At 33.9% G+C, this 24,239-nt stretch overlaps 1 protein-coding gene across 4 annotated transcripts in view; it reads left to right on the top strand.

Moving 5' to 3' along the window:
• The window catches only part of USP10 (ubiquitin specific peptidase 10), an 85,632-nt gene that overhangs the window by 33,327 nt on the left and 28,066 nt on the right, over positions 1 to 24,239 (top strand). The window contains exons 2-6 of one of the 4 annotated variants that reach the window (XM_074201909.1): positions 8,511 to 8,579; positions 10,699 to 10,759; positions 10,993 to 11,007; positions 13,067 to 13,165; positions 15,712 to 16,743. In XM_074201909.1, the coding sequence (XP_074058010.1) occupies positions 8,511 to 8,579; positions 10,699 to 10,759; positions 10,993 to 11,007; positions 13,067 to 13,165; positions 15,712 to 16,743 (1,276 nt within the window). The remainder of the gene's footprint in view (positions 1 to 8,510; positions 8,580 to 10,698; positions 10,760 to 10,992; positions 11,008 to 13,066; positions 13,166 to 15,711; positions 16,744 to 24,239) is intronic. The other 3 variants (XM_074201913.1, XM_074201918.1, XM_074201922.1) reach the window with 3 other exon arrangements.

Raw genomic sequence — 24,239 nt, 5'->3', positions numbered from 1 at the left:
TCTAGGGATGTCTGGATGCAGTGGAAGTCCTTGACCTTTTGAATGTCAGTGAGGCTCCACATCACTCTGGTAATTCAGGGCAAAATGCTACTATATGATTTCCTGGTGACAACACAGTATAATCCAAACCTGTTTCTTGATGGTCTAATTGTCGGTGTAGTGGTTTTATAGGCTACTCAACAGCATGATAAGATTGGCAACAAACTTTCAACAAAGCCAGTTTGCCATTCAAAGGCCTTTGCTGCTTCTCTCTGCTAGTAAACTCTCTTAAAGCTTCAGTTTCCTGGGTGCAGTCAGAATGGCAACACTTTCCAAGGTGCAGGCCCCTCTTCGAATGAACCTATTCCAAGGCAAACCTGCCTTTCACAAACAAGATAGAATTTTCCCTGCAGCTCCTACACTGGATGCCTGGTGACACTTGTCTTTGCCGGTTCAGATTTGGGGATCTGAAACCAAACTCTTTTTTAATTGACAGGACATTACCCTTCCCTTCAGGACAGCACTGGTCTGTCTCTCAGGACCGACGGACCTGTGTTCAACTATGTCACTTTACCGTGAACTTGCAGTTCACTGTGACTTATTGTGCAGTTTTCATTGTTTCACAAGGAAGAAATAGCAAAGAAGCAAACTCTAAATTTGCTTTGTTCCCAAAATATTCCCATATATAGTGCTACCTCAATTCTTTTTTTCCTTTATTTTATTTTTCCAATTACATGCAAAGGGAGTTTTTAACATTCATTTATTTGCAAGATTATGAGTTCCACAATTTTTCTACCACCCTCCTTCCCTTCCCCATGGTGATGAATGATCTGGTAAAAACTGTACATGTACAATCGTGTTTAATGTCTTTTTTTTATTAACCATATTGTAAAAGAAGAATTAGAACTAAGGGGGAAAATCCATGAGAAAGAAAGAAAAAACATGAAGCTTCAAAATGAACATAGTATGTTTTGCTCTGCATTCAGACTATAGTTTTTCCCCCTCTGGATGTGAATGGCACTGCTGAAAGGAGCTGCGCCCATCTTAGTTCATTATCTCACAATGTTGTTAATGTATACAATGTTCAGTTGGCTCTGCCTACTTCACTCAGTATCAGTTCATGCCAGACTTTTTAAACTTTTTTGAAGTCTGGCCAACTCATTTTTTATAGAATATTAATATTCCATCCCGTTCATATACTATAACTTGTTCAACCATTTTCAAATGATGGGCATCCCCTCAATTTCCAATTCTTTGGCACTTCAAAAAGAGCTGCTATAAATATTTTTGTTCATATGGGTCTTTTCTCTTTTTTATGATCTCTTTGGGATATAGACTTAGAAGTGGTTTGGATCAGCATAGTTCCAAATTGGTCTCCAGAATGATTGGATCAGTTCACAACTCCAGCAACAGTGTCTTAGTATCACAATTTTCCCACATCCACTCCTATATTGATCATTTTCCTTATCTTAGCCAATCTGATAGGTATGAGGTGGTGCCTCAGAGTTGTTTTAATTTTGCATTTCCCTAATTAGTAATGATTTAGGGCATATTTTATATGACTAAATAGTTTTAATTTTTTATCTGAAAACTGCCTGTTCATCTCCTTTGAGAGTTTATCAATAGGAGAATGACTTATCAATTTGATTTAATTTTCTATATATTTTAGAAATGAGTCCTTCATTACACACTCTAGCTAGGAAGTTGTTTCCCAGCTTTTTGCATTCCTTTTAATCTTGGTGTTTTTTTTTTTACTAGGATATGCACCATGATTGGATAGGGTATGCTGGCAGGGATGGTTTAATATTAGGAAAACAATCACTGTAACTGACCATATCAGTAATAAAATGAACAGAAATCATATGATTATTTCAATAGATGCTGAAAAAGCTTTTGATAAAATTCAGCACCCAGTCCTATTAAAGTCATTAGAGAGCAAAGGAACAAATGGGATTTCCTTTAAATTGATAAGCACTATCTATCTAAAATCATCAGCAAGCCTTATATGTCATGGGGATAAACTAGCAGCATTTCCAGTATAAGATCAGGAGTAAAATGAGGATGCCTGTTATCCTCTCTGTTATTCATTATTGTATTAGAAATGTTAGCTTTAGCAATAAGAAGAAAAAAAAATTGAAGGAATTTGAACGCACAGTGAGGAAACAACTTTCACTGTGCAGATAATATGATGGTATACTTAGAGAACCTTAGAAAATAAACACTACTTGAAACAATTGACAACTTTAGTAAAGTAGCAGGAAATAAAATAAACTCTCAAAAATCATAAGCATTTCTATATATGACCAATAAAGCTCAAGCAAGAAATAGAAATTCCATTTAATGTAACTGTAGATGACATTAAATACTTGGAAATATCCCTCCCAAGACAAACCCAGAAACCATATGAACACCATTGCGAAGTATTAAATGGAAATGGAAAAATATCAGTTGGTTGTGGCTAATATAATAAAAATGACAGTTATACCCAAATTAAATTACTTACTCAGTACCTACCATACCAATCAAATTACCAAAAACTAGATTTTACAGAATTAGAAAAAAAAAGTAACAAAATTCATCTGGAGCAATGAAAGGACAAGAATATCAAAGAATTAAATAAAAAAACTGCAAAGGAAGGTGTTTGTACTAGATCTAAAACTATTATAAAGTGGTAGTTATCAAAGCTATCTGATCTTGTCTATGAAATAGATAAGGTACAGAAGAAATAGTAGTAAATGTAAATGATGCTAGTTAACCCAGAGACACTGGCTTCTGGGAAAAGAACTCATTGTTCAACAAAAACTGCTGAGAAAACTGAAAAAATAGAATTGTAAGAACTAGGTATAGCCCATATCTCAAACCCTCTGCCAAAATAAGGTTGAAATGAGTACAGGATTTAGATATCAAAGGTGATGCCAAAGACTATTTAAGAGTACAAGAAATACTGTAATCTATGGAAAGAGGAGGTTTAAGAACAAGCAAAAAACAGGACATTATAAATTGCAAAATGAGTAATTTCGATTTCTTTAAATTAAAAAGGGGTTGCACAAATACTCATTGCATTTTTATGAGAAAAAATGTTTTAGCAACTTCAGATTTGCTTGAGACTCATTGCATTTGGTAGAACTTGTATGAGTCATGATCTGCCCCCCCCCAAGAAAAATGCATCATCACTTGTCACCTGCTCCATCCAATTCCTTCTTTCCACAAAACTTCACATCTCCTCATCCTTTGGTAGCTCATGAACTGGGCAGAACCCCAGACTGAATCCACTTGCTCATTATTTGGGCCTTGACTGGTTCAGAGTGAATGGAAATAACAATTGTTTTTGTTTTTTTGACCAGAAACTCCTCCCAGCTGATTTTTTTTTAAAAAGTGGCTAAAAGACTTCCTTTTCATACTTAGTTGCCTGAATCCTGAGAAGCTCTGAAGGTCTTTTCCTTCTAGTTTAAGCAAAGGTGGCCATTCTTGGCCTCTTGGCCTCTTCTATCTCTTACCTAACCTTAATCACTGAATGGGGTTTGCCTCAGTCACACTGTTGACCTGGGAAAGACCTTAATCTTTAAAAAGCCATGATCTCCCTCTGTATCCAGTTGTTCCGCATTCATATCTGACTCCTGAACCCAGATGGCTCTGGAGGAGAAAGGTAACCTGGAGACTTATCAACCCCCCCCCCCCACACACACACACGCGCACACACACATTCACTTTGTGTACATATCATCATGGATGGAGGTGTACATATCATCATGGTGTCACCTCCCTGATGTTGAGTTCTTCTTCTAGGAGACCTTAGGTAATTGTGTCTAAATTTTTCAGACTTATAAGTTGGAGACATTTAAGCGGTTTTAAATAATAATGAATAGCAAGAGTCTATAAAGTACCTTGTTTCAGGATCTTTAGAATAGGAATCTCTTTTATTCTTTTTCCTGTACTAGATAGCAATGAGCTCATCGAAAATTCACTTAACTAGACCTCCACACTAGTCAGTAAGGTAGAGTAACAAGCTGGTCTTGGATTATGAAGAGATTTGAATGCTCTAATGAATTTTTTTTTTTAACTTTAAAAACTTTTACTTTACTCATATATCTAGCACTGTGGTGAGGACTGGGGGTACTAATACAAAAGCAAACATATAACTTAGCTTCAAGGAGCTTACATTCTATTGGGGTTGACCCCACACAGAGTTTGGAGAAGTTTAAGTCACCAAGGAACTGCTTATATATTCTAGGCACTGTGCACTAGGAGTGGAGTCAGAAAACCTGGAGCCAAAAATCTATCTTCAAAAACTCACTGTGTGACTTGGAAACATCTCAGCCTGTTTCTTCATCTGTAAAATGATGCTATTGATTTTATTACTGTTAGCAAAGTTAGAGGTCAGGGGTGGGGTGGGTTGTGGTAATACCAGTGCTCTGTATCTTGAAACTTTGTAGAGGTCCCAAGACAGGTAGAAAGTCCAGTGGTGGGAGGCCTGGGATAAAGATGACTGGAGAACAGGAGTGTGGTGGTTCTGGATGGCCTAGTAATGGAGAACTTACTCTGGATGGTCTGGAGGCATTTGGAAAGATGATGGCACAAGAAGAGCAGGATTGTGGTAGATCTGGATCTGAGGAGATCTAACAGTGGAGAACTCTCACTAGTCACGGAGCAGTGGCTTTGGGCAGGAGCTCCAGACAAGTGTGACCTCTACCTTGTAGACAAGAGGAGCAACTGATAACTTTTGAGTAGCGATGTTGGAGATGAGAGAGTTAAAAGCTGTTGTAAGAAGACCTGGTGACTGGTGATAAGGGCCTGTGCATGTGTTGAGGTGAAGTGAATAGAAATAGAAATGTGAAATTGTTGGGGACGTTACTAAGCATAAGATGGTAGGTAGAGAGAAGTGTCAGAAATAGCATCAGTGTCTTCTGGTATAGTTTAATAAATTTTAGTTGTAGCAGTGATGTGAGTCAGTTGTTGCCATCCCAGGTCTGCTTAGGGTACAGAGAGTAGATTTGTCTGGAACCAAGGTTTTGTATAAACTTTGTAAGGGCAGCTAGGTGATGCAGTGTGATAGAGCACTGACCTTGGTATCAGAAGGACAGGAGTTCAAATCCAGCCCCTGACACATACTAGCTGTGTGACCTTGGTCAAGTCACTTAACCCTGCCTGCCTTCCATCCAGGGTCATCTCCAGTTGTCCTGATTCATATCTGGTCACTGGATCCAGGTGGCTATGGAGGAGAAAGTGAGGCTGGTGACTGTGCACAACCCCTCCCCACTCATATCCAAGCACATGACTTGTACTTGACATGGCATCAACTCCTATCATGGTCTTCTTTGAAAATTGTCAAACATTATTATTAAATAACTTTGTGTAGGGGAGGTTGAGAGTGTAGAGTGCATAGTCTTGAATACCAGATTAAGAGTTAGATATACATTGATGATCCATTGAACATTTTTGAAGGGAATAACTTTTGCTGAACACTTTCAGAAGATTTTTGGAAGTCATGGATAACACAGATTGAAAAATGGAAGAGGGAATATCTGGAGAGGGGAACCTGAATTTGGGTGATAGTGAGAATGGAAAGGAAAAGATGGATAAAAGAGACATCAATGAAAAGGGAATCAGTAGGATTTTTTCACCAGATATGATTTGGAGGATATAGAGGAGAATTAAGGATGAGAGCATAGTCACAATCAGTGAAGTTACCTAGTAAAGAAAACCCCCCCCCCCCCCCCCCCCCCACACACACACACACCCGGTGTTGTGCGTGGAGCACTGGACCTGGAATCCTGATTTCAAACCTTAACATCAAATCTTGATTAGCTATGTGCCCCTGGGCATGTCTCTAAAGTTTATCTACTTCACTTTGTTCAACTTAAATTGGCAGGATTTTTAACAGAATTAAAGGAGATAATATTTGAAAAGAGCTTAGCACATTGTCTAGCATGTAGTAATCATTATATAAATGGTCATTCCCTTCGTTTTGGTATCATAGATACAGCATTTGGTAGAGGAGTTGGGGCTTGGGAGCTTAAATGCCAAGAAACAGGTGAAAGGATTGATCTGAAGTGAGTCCAGAAGAGGAAGCCAATACATTTTGAAGGAATAGGGAGTTTTAGCTGAAGGGAGAGTCAAGGTCCCTGGCTTAGAGATGGCAGATTCCATTCTCCTCCCTTTTTGGTAGTTCTAACAGTGGTCTTTATCCAGTCTTAGGGGTTTTTTGTTTTGTTTTGTTTTGTTTTGATTTTTGCAAGGCAATGGGGTTATAAGTGGCTTGCCCAAGGCCACACAGCTAGGTAATTATTAAGTGTCTGAGGTCTGATTTGAACTCAGGTCCTCCTGACTCCAGGGCCAGTGCTCTATCCACTGCTCCACATAGCTGTCCCATCTTTATCCAATCTTGCTGAACCTCTCTACCTCATCTACATTTCATTCAGTGATCAGGGTCACACTACTTTAAACTTTGTGAAGAATAGCATTGATGTAGCATGTTAAGGTTTGCCAAATGATTTATATCAATTCCCTGAGGCATGTTGAACTGGAGTATCAGGAAGTCTTGAGTTCAGATGTGTTAGGTAATTAATTAGATTCTCATTTGGAGAGGCCTAGTGTCTGACTGCACCTATCAGGTCAGTACAAAGTTGGGGAGTCAGTCAACTTTTCCTCTTCTAAGTAGGTGATTTTCTAAATGACTTGTATTTTTCTTAAGGTTTAAGAGAATGATTTTGAGAGAATGCAGTATTAGTTTGTATTGAAGGGACATTTTTATCCTATATTAACTATATTATTGTGACTTGGTTTGGTCAGTAAATTAGTATTAATAACTTTTAATTACTTTCATCTGCAATCATTATTTCTTTTAGTATACTTAATAATAATTTTAGTAGAAAATGCCCTTTCCTGAAGTTTCTACAATATATTTTCTGACTCTTCACCAAATTATGTGTTTTTGTTTTTGTTTTTGGTTGATGATAAAGCTGACAAAATTTGAACTCCCTTCAGCTTGGTCAACTTGGTATGTCTAGTTATAAAACATAAGCATTTGCTGTTTGTCTGAATTTGTTGTGAACCATTTATAAACTTTTGAATTTTTACCTTGTTTTCTCAAATCATAGGGATATTGAATAATGATCTAGTGAAGAACAAATGAATCTTAAATTGTAACCTGAATCACAGTAATTGTCATGGTCAGTTTGTGGGCAGTAGAGATTAACGACCAATTACTTGTTTATTTTCATGTGGGTAGAGTAACCTTTCAATTTTAATTTTTTCAGTAAAGCATGTAGTGTCATTAACATTAAGACAGCTTGATCTATATTGACTTTAGGAGATAGTCTGTGATAGGTAGGCCACTTGGTCTGTGTTTGATACTAAATATATTTTTTAGAGCTATTTCAAAAACATTTTTTTCTTTTTGTCAGTTACATTTCATTATAGTTTTTATTCATTAAAGTCCTGTGGTTTTTATCATTATGGAAACTCTTTAAACATGCTTATCAAGGTTAAGTGACCTGCCTTTGGTGAAATAGTAAGTTTCTAAGGCAGGATATGAACATAAAATCTTCATTACTCTTATCTACTGTCACACTACCTTTTTTTTTTGATACATAAGCAAAATCTTCTTCTGGGGTTTTATTTATTTATATACAAATCTGTAAATATTGATAGGTTTCTTCTGGCCTGGAACTTTCAGTAATTTGAGATTTTTCTGACACTAGAAATGTTAATTACAGAAACACCCCAGTCATCCATCCATTGATAAACAAGTTACACACTTCTGTTTTAATATACATAAACACACTTTTATTTATAGATGCTTTTATTTTTAAAATTATATATATATGTATATATATATATATACATATATATATATATATATCAAGCTACTCTTCAGACATCAGATTTGTGTCTTATTGGAAGATTCCATTGCTTCCTTAAGAACGATCAAATAAATAAAATATCTAATAAGTGCTTTTGGTCAATACAGCAACTGCTGGGGATGCAAATAGAAAAGATAGTCCTTGTTCTCAGGGAACTCACATAGTAATTGGAGAGACAATATTTATGGAAGGTTTCAGCTGTAAATCACAAGTTCCATGGTCCTTAGGATGCAGTGACAAAGTAAATGTCATCTGGTAGAAAAAAATTGGAGACAAAGGGAAATATGGAGAACCAGAAAAGTAGAGAAGAGAATCAGAAATGGATAGGCTACAAAAGTCTTTAGCTGGAGATAGATTTAGTGAATTTTTTTTATGTATAGTTTTAGTATGTTTTCAGTATTGTTTTAAGTAGGCTTCAGTTTTGAATGTCTCATTTAATTTTTTAGTATTACTATTGATGTTTTTAGATTGGGAGAATTAAGCTGCTCAGTGCCTATAATAAATCCTAGTTCTTAGAACTTTCCATGGTTTGGTCTGCTGAAATGGATTCATTAAATTAAAATATATACTTTGGTAACAGTTCTTGAGAATTGTTAAAAACATTTAGTGAATTTACTAATATTTTAACTTTTACATTTTATGTAATCAGTGTTTTTTTTCCCTCCTCAGTATGTTTTTGGAGATTTTACTCCTGATGAGTTCAATCAGTTTTTTGTGACTCCTCGTTCTTCTGTTGAGGTAAGATCTTTATTTGGTATATAAAACATGTTTAATGAGCTCATTTTCAGTTTTTACTTTATTGTATAAACGTATGAGCAAGTAGTTTATTTTCTAAAGATAAAAGTGGATGAAATTTGGATTAAAAGAAGGAAAATTGAACAGAATCATAATGAACATAATACTCAGTATATTCTATCAATGGAATTTATATGTGTAACATGTATAGTCACAGAGTGAGCATGGATAATTTTTTTTTCTGACTTTTAGAAGACCAATGCATCCTATTAGTGTTGTGTCGTTCCCCCCCCGCGCGCTTCTTTTTCCCAAAGAAATTTCATTTGTTGAATAGAAATCACATGAACTGGTTTGGGACCAAAAGAGGACAAGACGTGGGAATGTTTGTGTTGTATGTGTACTCACATTTGTTTGTTTACACAGATAGACATAGACATATATTCAGTAGTATTCTTTTTTTTCTATTTTAAGAGGTAACAAAGAAATCCCTAGATAAACTAATATCAAGATTTGGTGGAATATCTGGATATCAGTATACTTTCAATTTAGTCCAGGTTCTTAGTAAAGCCCCCCCAAGTATGATCATCTTCCACAATCTACAGTCTTCTGCAAATGGTGATGATGGTAATACCCTAGAGAGATGTCAGGAAATTGAGTCAAGGAAGTTTAAATTGTGTATATAAATGAACCTTCACACAGAAAGATTTACACATTTGAAATATAATCGTATATTTATTGATCATCAGTTTGCTATTGATTATAATTATACAGGACATTAATTTCTCAAAGATTTTGGTTGGTTAAGATTTTACCTCACATATTTAAGTTTATACATATTTATTAAATGATTTGCTCTGTATTTCAGCAGGAAATAGTTGTATTTACTGAACATACTGTCATTGACTTAACATCCACAGTTAAGATAACCATGAGCAGAAATTTTTTGAAATTGGAAGACCAAAAATATATGTACATTCATATATAAATAAAAGTAAATACAAGATAGTTTTGAAGAAACTAGGAATTAGGGGGATCAAGAAAGACTTCATGTAGAAAATTGTAAGAGAAAGAGGAGGATTCTAAAGGTAAGGTAAAGAAGGGTAAAACATTCAAAGGATATGTAACAGGCACTATGTGGGGAGATTTTTCTTCATTAGTTTTTACCTTAGACACTAACCATCTAAATAAAGCTCCTCATACTTCTATACCAGTCACAAAAACATCTGACACAGTTCATCAGTGAGGAAGAAGAAGAAGGGAGGAAACTGTACCATGTGTCTTGGTTTCCCCTCCTAGATTCCATGTAGTGATTCACTGGAGAGCTAGGGCACTGCAACTCTGTTCTTCAGAATGGTTGTGCATCTAGCCATTAGTCTCCTTACCTAAAAGGCCACCAGGATGTAACTGTTGTTCTGAAGGGACTGAAGTGACTCTAGAAGTGGTCAACACCCTTATTTTATTTTGTTTTTTGGGGGGCAAATTTGTGGGGCAATGGGGTAGTGACTTGCCCAAGGTCACATAGCTAGTAAATATCAAGCTGATTTGAACTCAAGTCTAATTGATTTCAGGACCAGTGCTCGATTGCCTAGCATTGCTTAGTTGCCTCCAGCACCCTCATTTTATAAGTCTGTGACTTGTCCCCAACCAAACATTAGTAGCAGCCCCATGGGTTCAGTTCCAAACCCTATATCCCCCACTCCATTGCCTCTTCCAGATTGCCATTTAAATTTCTTTTCTTACTTTTAGCTGTTCTTACTCACTAGCTCTTCTTTGACTTTGTACTCTTGGTCATGAGGATGTAGGTTTGGACAGGAAAGTATGACTGCCTCAGCTTCAGAATAATACTTTGTAATTGAAAAATGACATCAGAGGGCATGCCCTGCTGAGAGTAGGTTGGTTATGGCATGTGTGTGGGTGTGTGCATATATATATATATATATATGTACATATATATGTATTTTCTATAAAATTCTATATGTATTCTATAAAATTACTTTCTTAAATTGTTGTACTAGTTACATAGTATATGGGAGGCCACATAGCTTTTCTAATTGTGATAAAATAATAATAATAAAGTGTTGAAATTTCTTGTATTAAAATGTTTTTCCAAATATGTCTCCAGCTTCCACCATATAATGAAACAATTTCATGTGACACTGAAACCCCAGAGGAATTACATGATGGTAAGTTAATTCCATATTTTATCTTTTAACTCATTCAAAGTTTTTCCCTCTTGTATACTCTATTCTCTTGTTTGACAGGTTGTTTTAGAAATATTTCTTACATTGTTTATTAATATTCTATTGTTGCTGTTTACCTGAACAAATTTGATGTCTTACTGTTTGATCCATTTTAAAAACAACTTGTCTTTAGAATAAGGCATGTAGTGGTTAATTCTTTCTTTTTCCCTTAACAGTTCTCAGTGTCACAGGTATGTATCATCTTTCATTGGCACCTTTCCTCTTCTCCAAGGTTTGCCACAGGGTTTCTTGCATTGATGGTGATGTTGCCAGGTGCAGGGGCTTGGAGCATGTATGTGTTCATATTGCTGGTGAGTGGTAGCTTGGGTTGGCTGTTGTCAAAGATTAAAGTCGTTCTGAGCCTGTTATTGCCATGTTGGGAAATTTGGTGCCTTGTTGAACTGCGGGTTTGTTGCTGTCTTGTCACTTGAGTGTGGGTCTTTTGTTTCTTGAGCTGAATTTCGTAGATCTTGTATATTGAGATAGGAACACCTTGTTGACTTTATTAGTACACCATTTTATTACAGTATGAAGTAGGTGATATAGACCTGATTTTCTTCTTGAGGCTAGCAGAGAGTTCTAATTTCTCCAGAATTTTTAGTTTGAATCACTTTTAACTTTTCTATTGGCCTCTTAAAAAATTCAACCAGGAATTTCCTCGAAGATTTAAGGAGATTGCACTCATGGAATTCTCATAATTAAAGAATTTAAATGTATACTATACAACTCATAATGATGTTTGAAAGTCAGGTTAAATTCTTGGCTAAAATGATATTTGAAAATGATTTCATCTTTAAAAGTCATTCAACCTTAATAGGAAGGAAGAATCAGATGAAAGGATAAGGAAAAGCAAATTTTATTAATGTTTACTTGACTTTTAGGAAGACAAATCTATGAGACATTCTACCATTGTTAATTAAAAAAAAAAGACATTAAATTGCTAAAATATGATTTCTGACTAATTGTTTAGTTTTTAAATCTCCTACCTCATCCCCCTACCTTTTGGGGGTATAGTCAAAAAACATGGTAAAGGAGAAAGCTTAACTAAAAACCAAACTTATCAGGTTTTAAAAATAACTTGCTTGGACATCACCACCTTTTGAAGCTGTATGTGGCTAAATAGGTTTTCAAGTACTTTTATACTCTCACTATAAATATAAATGGTTGCTTTATTTAAAATGACATCAATTACATGGAATTCTTTGAGGCCTTTAAAAAGTTTGATCTCAAGCTTTAGGGAAGAAGGGGGGGGGGAAGCCCTAGCCTGTACATTTCAACATGTTGCTTTCTAAAACATTGCTTCTTACACAGATTAAAACTCATCTTTTTAGGACCATATGTAAGACCATACTGACCTTTTTATACAGCTCTTTTTGTCCTTTCTTAAGAGCCTGCAGTATTATAATGAGGTTTATTTGACTTTTCTGTTCTCTTAACATACTCTACACAGTAATGGGCCAATTGTCAATGAACTCAAGGAAATAGTACATTTACATAGTACTCAAATGCTCTGTATATTTTTAAGTTTTAGTAGCTTAAATATATTTTTAAAAAAAGCTTTAATAATTTTAAAATGTACTGAGGCTTTGGGGGCACCTGGTATATTGAGTTAGTACCAGATAAACCATTAATATTGACTTCACTAAAGCTTAAATGTTTTTGTCAATGCTGGAGATGTCTTTTTTTCTATTTTCTAAAAAACTGACTGCCTAACTATCTTGTTTGCTCATTTAACTTTTACCCAAAATGTTTCTAGAAAAAGATTTTTTTTGATCTTTCCTTCCCTTCCTTTATATTTGATTGAAAAATTGGGCTTTGTTTTAACTTTCCTGCCCTTCAGTTTGCCTGAGTATGTCAATTGTGGTGGAAACATGATGAGCAATTCAAGCTAACTAGGCAGGGCAGGTGTGTCTTGTTCCCTTCTAATGTTAATAATCTAAACACTGTTAGTGCTTAGTCAATATTTAATGATGCGCCAGCATAGTGAAATGTTCACAAAGTTCCCTTAATGTCAGACTACATTGTACATCTGTATTTACTCCACAGTAGCCACTTGTAAAATTGAGGATACACATGCTTAAGGAACTGTTTCTGCCTTTTATGAATAATACAAATCCTGCTCAAGCTGCATGACAGCGCATACTAATTCTTAATATACATTCGCAGCATACACCATAACGCATTGACAGGATACATTATAACCATTCAAAGGGGTATCTTGTCAATGTGTAGTATTCTTCATACCTTCAGGTACATCCTTTTCAGTCCATGCAACATTGCATCCTCGAAACATCACGGAATGGGTTGAAACAAAGATGCGTGGAAGCAAAGTGGACTGTCAACTTATAGGTACAATAATGAAAAGTTGATTTCATTGAAATAGTCATTCATTTAGTATTCATTTTAAAAAAGAAACTAGATACATCAGGGAAGAACACTGACAGTGAAATCAGAGTGACTTGTTTTATATTTGAGCTGTTTATGTATAGATATGAATATTTATTTTGGTACATTTGGGGTTTTAGGGAGAGAAATAACTAGTGGCTGGATGTTTTAGCATTTACTCTGTTATAAACAGATTACATCTCAGTACATACTGAGACACATTTCCTTTGACATTATGGTAGTTTTATAAGTAGACTTAGGAAAAATATAGAATTTAGTTATCCACTTCTTTTTTCATAATTAAATATTAAAAATGAAATACGGAAGACAAACCTATGCAATTTCTAGATTTAAGTATTGTTATGTATGCTAAATTTGAGGAATTTGTTGTAGGTTTACAAAAGATTTGTTTAAAGTGTATGGAGGATAGGAGCTGGAGTGGGGTCCATGGGGTCATGAAGAGTTGGACACAAATGAATGATTGAACAGCAATAAAAAATTAGAAAACATAATACTGTTTTCAGTACTGTAGTCCATTAGGAAATAGCCTTGTCTTTTCATGAAGTTGATACAAATTAAGTCATTTAGTAGTCATTTGAGAGCTACATGTTTATATGAAGTGTTTAGAAGTATGTTTATATGTATTTATTCACATACATATTTGTATATGGGTATAGACACCACACATTTATCAGTTTTCCATTATGGGAAAAGAGGACTGATTAGGGTATTTTGGTATTATTTGAATACTATCTATATGATAACCTCAATATTGAGAGTATTTAAAATAAAGGAACCTGACTTAGGAAGTGTCTACTTAAATCAACCATTTTCCTCATCTTATTTCACATCCATGCAGGAGTAGACATCACTTTAAAGCAGGTGTCCTTAATCTTTTGTTGTGGACCCCTTTTCAGAATCATGTAAAAACCCATGTAAACTATAAGATTTACAAAGGAGACCAATTATACTGATGCATTTTTTGACACCTGCATCCCCAAATTGATGAGTGATAGACCCCTTGGAGAGCCATGGAGCCTGGGTGAAGAACTCCTGCCTTACAGGCTAGAAGGAGCCTGACAGTGACTCACATTATACCTGGGTTGAGGGGAGGGAATTGATTGTGTAATTTTTAAAGGTATTGGGTTTGATGGAGGTATTAAAAATAAAGAAAATAATACAGTGAATTTTATCAGCTATGAGCATTTATATAAATATTTTATTTGCCTTTGTTGGGCACTCAAAAAAATTTCAAATTAATCCATCAAGTATATTGTTACATTTATGGCTTAACATCTCTCATACATGTTTATATTAGTGAAAGGGCAATAGAATGTTGATATTTCTTAAGTAGATGACTTTTACATGCTACCTGGATGAGGATGATCATGGTTAAGTACATTTAGGTAGGTGTAAGCTGAATTATGGTACTTTGCATCATTAATTATGCTAGTTCTTAAAGTTAAAGTATTTTAATAGCTTGATTTTTGTACGTGCAACTGTGACATTTTATGAAACAGTTACTGAAATATGACAGTTAATGAAAATAAAAAAATTATTCTTTTAAATTTAGTATATTTCAGGGTGAGAAAAAATGAGGAAATTTTTGTTCAATTAGTGAACTGAGTGGATATAGGTTTTGAAAGAAAGGTCTTATAGCATAAAGACTCGCTGAACAAATCTTACAAATTTTAATGTCTAAATTGTACAGATATATGTAGATGATGATCTCATGGCATGAAGACTGGGTGACTCAAATGGTACTCTTAGAATAATTTTGCTCAATACTATGTAGTAGTCAGTTCCACATTGATGAATTTTAGTGATAAAATTAGGTCTTTGAATTCTGTATGCAATTTATGTTCTAGCAGAAATTTGTCTTTTAAAATTGATTTCATTTTTAAAAAGGTTTGCTCTGGACCTGTGAAATAATCATTTTATAAATGCTAGGCTGTCTCTTAAAATTTTGAATTAACTTTTGGGGCACAATTTAGAAAATAGTATTGATTATGATTAGGAGAGTTGTTTTGTTTCTATTGTTGGTGATTTGAATTTTCCTAAGTTATTTACTGTGATTAATTAAAAAATAAATTGTCCAAATTCACTTTACTATTACATAGAATAGTGTAGTGAACATGTGAATTCATTTGAATTTATGTTGTAAGGAACCAGCAGGATGCCATTTGGTTAATTTGACTGGAAATTCATTTTGTTTTATATTTTCTGAAAATATAAATTTATGATAGTATGATAATTGAGAATAAAAGTATAAGATTTTTCTTTTCATGATACCCATAATACTTTAGAATTAATTTTGTTTAGTTTTGTGAAACATTCATTTCTTGCAGTAATGATGGATTCCATAGATTTTTATTAATTAGAAGAAGAGCATACATACTATAAACCAAGAAAGATAGGAAAGAAGTTTAATATGAAGGATAACTAGTTTTGATTTTTTTCTTTAAAGATAGAACTGAACTAGAGTTGTTATTATCTTTTCTCTTAAACAGGGGAAGAGTATCAGCGAATTGAGTTTGGTGTTACTGAAGTTATTGAACAAGATGAATCTTTACTGAATAACACTGACTACAGTATTTCAAGCACACTGAATCCTCAGGCTCCAGAATTTATTCTTGGTTGCACAACTTCCAAAAAGAACCTTGATGACATACCCAATGAAACCAACTACAACTCCATCGACTGCCAGTTCACAAGCCCTATGCTTGCTTTGGATAATGGTTCTAATGCTGAAGCTGAAAATATAGAAAATGATAACCTTTCTGGTGGCCTTGGACAAAGGGAACGTAAAAAGAAGAAAAAAAGGCCACCTGGATACTACAGTTATTTGAAAGATGGCGGTGACCATATTCCTACAGAAGCCCTTGTAAATGGTCATGCAAATTCATCAGTACTGAACAATATAAGCACAGAGGAAACAGAATTTATGAGAAATATACCACCATCAACTATACCAAGGACTTGTAATAGCCCTGAAAATTCTGTGGACTTCATCAGTGACACTGTGCCTGATGATTCTTTTCCTAGAGCACTAGACAATGTCAGGACTGCAGGGCAGCCTGAGGTATGCCATGTTACTAATTTTGAACAGTCTTGCATCCCTTCGGAGGCTGGCAGGGGTAGCCCATTAAGGACAGCTGTTGCACAGCCTTGTACTGGTACTACTGAAAATCTTGGAGTTGCTAATGGACAAACACTTGAATCCTCTGTTGAGGGCCCAGCTGCCAATGGGGTAGAATTGTACACTGTGGAAAGCACTGACTCAGATCCAGCCAAACATGACAATGCTTCACCTACTGCTGAAGTCACAGCCCCTGTTACAGGATCAGTTTCTGTTAATCAGCCTGCTAAATCTTGGGCTAGCCTTTTTCACAATTCTAAGCCCTCTGCTTCCACACCTGTGGCTTATGTTGAAACTAAATATTCCCCTCCTGCCACAACAGCTCTGGTCCCTGAAAAACAGGTTGAAGTCAAAGAAGGGCTTGTTCCAGTTTCAGAGGATCCTGTAGCCATAAAGATTGCAGGTATAGTTAACAAAGATTACAACTGAAAGTGAAATATGGGCAATTGTGATTAACCTTTGGTTAAGCATTATAAAGTTTTTATAAATAAAAATGAAACATTGTAGATCAGTCTGGAATTGAAGGATCAAAATTAAGTTGTTGAAATTCTGAAGCATTGCAATTTTAAATTGCCTATTTTCTGGGAATTTATGGAATATTTCTATATATGTGATAAAAATTAATGAAATATATTTCTAATCACAAAGGAATAATTATACTTCAATGTTAAATGTTTAAAAGTTTCATTTATTACTAGAACAAATTCTTTTTCCAGTTTTTGATTGAGTATCCTTTCTGTTGCCTAGCAGTTTTATGGTGGTGTAATGAAGTAGCCTTGTTTCTTTAAGTTACAAGAATTAATATAATTTAATATAATATTCTTTCTCTAATTTGCACTATATCATATTAGCATATTTCCAGTTTTGTTTTTAATTGTAAGAAAGTTTCATGGAGTAAATAGTTGACTTTTAAGAAGTACCTCTTTTATAATGCCAACATAAGAGAAATTTAAATTGATTTTCTTCAGAATTTCAACAAAATCGCAGGTCACATTTGGATAGGAGAAACTAGGGAAAATTTTCATCCAGGGGTAATTTTTTCTTTAGAAATGCCAATATAAAAAAAATTGTAACTTGGGTTTTATATAGTCACAGTGATGACACAATTCACTTTCAAGGCTTCTTTTTCTTTAAAAATTTAAAATTTGGGGTGGATAGGTGGTACAGTGGATAAAGCTTTGGCCCTGGAGTCAGAGGATTACCTGGGTTCAAATCCGGTCTCAGACACTCAATAATTACCTAGCTGTGTGGCCTTGGGCAAGCCACTTAACCCCATTTGCCTTGCAAAAAAAAAAACACCTTAAAAAAATTAAAACTTAATGCTCTTTGAGGGCACATACAGATGCAAAAAAAAGAAAGATAATTCTTTTAAATATTGTATTTTTGTTAAAAAGGAAATTCTTCATGTAAAAGCAGTAATAGAATTAGACTTCTAAGTTAACACAATGTCAGTCATTATATATGAACCTTTTGCCCTTGTAAAACTTAGAAGGGCCCACTGTTTGTACATTGACATTCTTAGAATCAAATCTTTAAAAAAATCTTAAAAGCCAGGGATGGTTTTCTGAAGCTAAAGTAAGAATTTTTTACCTCTAACAGAATTATGGGCCTTGGGGTAAAACCCTATTCCTAGTCATATTTTAATTTTTTATTTCTAAAAAAATTAATAATTATTGTCACTTTTTACAATTATTGTTTCCATAATTAGGTGCCTTTGAGGTGAAATAAACTATAATTTTTCTGTTTTGCATGTTTAGATTTGGAAGCATTCAATTTTTAATGCTATATATATTCAGTCTTAAATTTTTAAAATGACCTTCAGAGTTAAAGGAATTTGGGTTTTAATTCTGGCTCTGTCACCTTTCTGATCCTGGACTAGTTATCTAACCTTTCCTTTGCCTCACTTTGCTCATTTCTAAAGTGAATAAGATTGGATTAGATGACTTCTCAGCCTTTTTCTATCTCTAAATCTGATTATAATCCTATGATCCATACTGTCTAGGTTGTTTTTAACTTGGTTCAGTCAAAAACATAATCACATATTCCCAATAAAATTAATCTTGGGATTTGGCATGTTACTTCCCCTTCACTAACAGTTCTTAATGGCTTATTTTTCTCATATTTTGCTTAGGTCAATTTTAGAATTTTTTAATGTTTGAATATACAACAACAATTGAAGACAACCCTGAAGCATGATTCATGTAACGGGAAATTGGCTTGAGATTTTAAGATTTCCATTTAATATATACTGCCAGATAATTAATAGACTAATAATGCTTCCTTTTTCAAAATGAGTCCAGGAAGAGATTGACATGAAGAAGAAATACACTGTAAACTCCATGTAGATCTTTGGACCTGCCCCCTGTCTCTCCTTTGCCAAAGGAAGTGACTTTTAACCTTAATAACTTTTATGATAAAGTAGAATACTCTTGTGAGCTAAAAACACAACATACTTCTTGAGAAGAGCCATACACACACACACACACACACACACACACACACACACACACACACACACAATTTGATCTTTCTGGTATCAAAAATACTTGGAAACAGTTTACAAAAATTTACTTATCTTCATTCAAAATAATGCAAATTGTCAGTTACATGATAACAAATTTTAGTGTATTTTTAAAGTAAATTCCTTTTCTCATATATTCTCTGGTTTTGCCTTTGTGTGCCAGTTATTAGAAATATTTGCATTGATTTGATAGTGATTTTTCAAAATTTTCTCCAAATTTAAAACCTGTTATGATTTTCCCATTAATTATTGATGAAATTATTGATATTATTGATGAAACCATCAAATTATTTTATTTATATTTACTTAATATATATATATATAATTGATATTATCATTTGCCATCTTATTTAATCAGTTATATTAATTGATTAAACAAAGATTTGTTATTTATAAAATGATTAAATTTCCCCCTTTTTGTAATTTAAATAATTCAGTTTAATTTTCACAATGAAGAGTATTTTAAGTTTTTTACGATAAAAGTCATAACAGCAAAAATCTGTAAGATCTTTAGGTCTACTTATTTAAAATAAAATGTTGAATTCTAGTTACATAGAAAGTTTGTTGGACTGTTGTAATGAGGTTTGGATTGTATTAAATTATTAAGATGGATATACCATATGTACTATAATTTTATGGGGTTTTGTTCTATATATTTAGTTTAAAGTGGGCTATCCTTTTTGTAGATTTTTCACACTCCATTATTATGCCGAAGTGATTCCTCCTCCTCCTCCTGCTGTTTAGCAAGCACTTTTCTGACATTAGTCTTAATTTAAAAGCAATAGAGGTAAAATAGAAAGTTATATAGGAACCATGCAAAGTATCCCCAAACCAACCACAGTCAACTCTTGATAATTGTTTTCTTGCCAGGTATTGCTTCCATCTTTTTGTTGGTATCATTCATTCTTCCCAAGTCCTTCTTTAACACTACCAAGTTATGTCTATTTACTGTAATTTCCTTTATTCAGTTTGCATTAAAGCAGCTTACTAAAAGTTTTTAGATACCACACACCAAGTTTTCTCCTATAGTCTAGGGAAGGTATGAGCAAGTAAGAAGAGAATTGGGGAAGAGGAGAGAACTTAAGAGCTTCAGAGGGCAATCTGTTGTACTTTTTTAGCAGGGAATAGGAAGCAGTTGAACCCCAGGGTTCTATTTAGACTTGTCCCAAGTCAGTTATTTTGAATCCCAAGTAAACCCTATATTTAAAATACGCATATTATTTAGATTGCTGTTCTTCCACTAGCATAGATCATGAATAATTTGCTTAGTAAAGCAAATTTTATATTTTACTAGTTACAGTTTGATGTTTTTGTTTGTTTTTCAGAATTGGCTTTTTCTTTAAAGGTTTGTTTTATTTATAACCTTATAGGTAAACTTTTGGATGGTGGGGAGTGGGTGGGGTCACATCACCCAGAACCATTCTATAAAGTGTCTTAATCTTGTTAAAGGTATTCTTTTGTAATTGATATTTCTTCACTTTAGACAAAATTTGCTCAGTATTATTTTAAAAGAATTGTTGTCTACTTTGCAGCTAACAGGACACAAATATAATTTGGTAAATTTTTAAATGAAATAAAACAAAATTAGTAGGAAAAATATCTGGCTGTTTGGTTCTACCCTGCCTCTGCCCTTTATTTAAACTAGCCACATGATTCCTGGACAAGGTATTCCTCTGGGCTACAATCTTTTGAGTTGAACTAGATAGTTTCTCAGGTCCCTTTTGATGTTTAAGAAAAAAATAATGATTCTACTTGTTTGATATAGAAATATGTGATCATATAGTTCTTATTACTCCTTATGTCATTTATATTGTGAGGTGAGGTGCTGATAATACATTATTAACTGAAGCTCACTTATATATCTCTGTATACCAGAATTCCCTAATACAGCTCATGCTGTCATAGTTAGTAGGAACTTTAGAGATTATTCAGTTTATTTTGGACTAGAGATTATCCACCTACACGTAAGAAAGTGAAGTCTTAAAGAAATAAATTCATAAAGCAGTGCCTTTTCACTTAATGATACCTTGTGATCCCCTATCTTTATTTGCATTATTAGAACTTGGAAATGCCATATCCTACGCACATTTGTCCTTGAGGACAGACTCAAAACTTTCTCAGTTTGGTAAAGCCTATCAGAGCATGTTCCACATTGGTGTAACTTCAAAAGTAAACAAATAATTTAAAATCTTGGTTTAAAATTAAGTAAAGTAGTTCAAGTTCATTTTAAATCTTCAACTTGAAAAAATTTGTTTATATTATGTTGGAGATTTACATACTAAAGTGGTTTTTAGAAAAATCACTTGGAGATTTGAAGTCATGAATAGTTCAAGACATGAGCAAAATCGTACTATGTTCTTTTGTCATACTGCCAAAAAAGATAATTATGATGTATGTCTCTATTCTGTAGGAACTAAATTTCAACTCTCCCACTCATAAGACATAAGCTATTTCTGTAGCCAATAGGTAGTAGTAAATGTTGGTCACTTTGCTGTCCTTCATCAGATCAGGTGACCAAGATAGCGTGTTCCACCAAATGGGTGTTAATGAGGAAAAGAAAGACTTGGAGCATGTTCTGGAAAGTTAGGAAGATCACAGAAAAGCAGGTCAAGAACATCTGAATGTCGATTACGTCTCACTTAATGAGTCTTATGAATCAATGAAAGTTCTGCACCTGAAGTTTTCATGGATTCTTAAATGGTAATATGACCTTTAAATCCTAATTTTGATGGGGAAGCCAATTTTAGATGCATAAAATATGCATAATAGCAAAATGTTACTGTTTGTATAAGAAAATGTACAATGCTTGAAGTGATACTGAGTTTATTATAACTAATTGAATGATATATAGAAATCTAATGTATACCAGCTATGTATGGTGTGCATTAAAAATAGGCCATCAAGCGACTGCATTTTTTTATGCTTCAGCAGATTTCATAGAGAACTCTTTAATCCACTGAGTATAGTTTGAGCCAGCACTTATATTCCTGATTATTTTAGAGTTCTCAGTTTCCTCGTTTATATAGTTTAAAGTAATTCTATTAATTATAACTTATTTTGAAATTCTCTGCAGTTTAGGTGATATTGTACTCAAAAAAAGTATAGATGAGGGATATCTCTATGTAGAGTTGTTGATAATAAAAACTGTAGTGTAGGTTGCCAGTAAGATACTGTAAATGTGTAGTAATGGAAGAATGCTACCTCTCAAATAGAACAAAGTAAAAAATCCATACAATCAACTCCTGATTGTTTGCATTAGTCAAAAGTCAGGTATGGATCATGTGGCATAATTTAAGGTATATGTTAGCTTGGGCATATGAAGGGATACTTTGTTACCTCAAATGTATTTCCCTAATAATTTGGGTGTGAGCTACTGACAGTTATATACAAAATATGTAATTCACCCAGAACTTACTATTTTGTGGTGTCTTATTTGAACAGACTTTGGGGCGGGGGAAGAAGATGTATTACTTTTTAGACTTAAATGATTATATCCTCTTTGAACAAGAAGAATACTTATCAGAGCTTGCCTGAAACAACCTTGACTTGATGTCAAAGTGCTTGAGTTCTCTAACCTTGTGTAGGTCAGTTCCTTTCTCTGAGACACCATTTCCTCATTTTACAGATGGGGACAGTAATACTTGAATTACCTGCCTCACAAGGCTGTTAAGAAAGCATTTTATAAACTGTCAAGGGCTATACAAATGTGAACTATAACAGATCATCATGCCAGAAGTCTCACAGTTATACAGTAAGCCATATCACAGTTTATTGTATCCTCCCTATAGTCTTCCTCCATCAATAAGAATACTAACCAAGCAACCACTTGTCAGGGGACAGTTAAAGGAAATTCATCCTTGAGGGCTGCTCATTTTGGATTTAAAGATTTATAAGTTTCTAATTTTTGACCTACAGTTTTTTTTAAATTTCTTCCCCCTATTTCCTTACTTTTTCATAATCACAATGTTACTCATGTTTTCTTGTCTTACCCTCCCCTCTCTGACTTCCTTCTAGCACCTAGAACCATGTCTTAGACATGGTGTTTAATTTGTTGTATAGAATTGTTCTTACCCTTTTAAATTCTCTTTTGCCCTATTCTTGCCCCTGTTAAGTCTCCTGTTCTTATCTGTTTTTCTCTTTGATTCTGATGCCAATATTTCTCAACCTGTATTCTCTCTGCCTGCTCTCCTGTTTTTCCCACATTATTACTGTGGCCTGATTTTTTTCTCCTGACTTTTCCTAGCCTTTGTCATTCTGCTTTCTTCTTCATGTTCAGAATCATTGTATCTTTCATTGAATGGCAATCTCAATACAATAGAGTAGTAAGAATCATTTAAGCAGAGTAAGCAATAACTGCAAAATTTAAGCAGAATTTATCTTAGTTTTGCTGTAATCAGTAATTGACCATTTTGAACAATAGTGTGAGAATAATATTTTTGTGCAGTAGTATTCTTTGACCACAAGGTGGAAGAAGATATTTGTTAATGAACACTGTAAAATACTAATCCATAGTTTTATTTCGTGGTCTTTGCAGTTATTTTGCCAAGCAGATGTTTAATAAATAGGCATCATAAGTGTAATTAGACCATAATAGTTTCTGAATGGACTTATCTTTTAAAATATTAAATAGTTTAATAATTTTTGGCCTATTCTTAAATGTTTTTTTGTTGAAAGAGAAATGATGTAGATTGATAAGAAGACTATGGAAATTAAAAGCTTAATTTTTAAAATTAAAGTTGATATTTCTCCTCTTGATACATAAACATTTTATTCTATAAACTTTTGGAAAGTGATGTAAAGAGCACTGTTCAGGGAATTATTCTAGGCTTCTTTCATAATTGAACAAATTATTTGTTTTTAAATTTTAAGCTCAACTTTCCAAAGTGGAATATTATTTGTTCTGCCTTTTCTTTCCACAGGGATGTTAAACATGAGAACCAAATAAAAATTATGGTATAAGTGAACTTTGATACTTGGATGAATCCACTATGATTTTATCATTGTGAATACCCCTTCTTACAATTCCCTTACCTCTTATAACTCTTGTCCATATTCATTCAATATCCCTTGTCATTTTATGGTCACCAGCAAGGCATATGGACTGACCTTTGGATTATTTGTGCTCTTGCAACATAATTAGTACAACTTTTTTCATTTATATGTTTTGAATTACATTATAAATGAAAACTATGAAAACTGTATACCCTTTATTTCTATTCCCTTTGAAGAAATTTGCTTTTATAGTAGCCCCTCCTTTAAGGTAAAAGTATTATTTATTTACTTACTTTGAAGAAGAAAAATCTTCAAAGTTCATTCAATTTGAAGTAGAAACATTCTGTTGAATGTTTTGAATATATATTGAGATAAAAATGTAGAGA

This window comes from Macrotis lagotis, chromosome 1, assembly GCF_037893015.1.
Source record: "Macrotis lagotis isolate mMagLag1 chromosome 1, bilby.v1.9.chrom.fasta, whole genome shotgun sequence".
Lineage (NCBI taxonomy): Eukaryota > Metazoa > Chordata > Mammalia > Peramelemorphia > Peramelidae > Macrotis > Macrotis lagotis.
The sequence above is the reverse complement of the archived record's forward strand: the minus strand, read 5'-3'. Positions and strand labels throughout refer to the sequence as shown.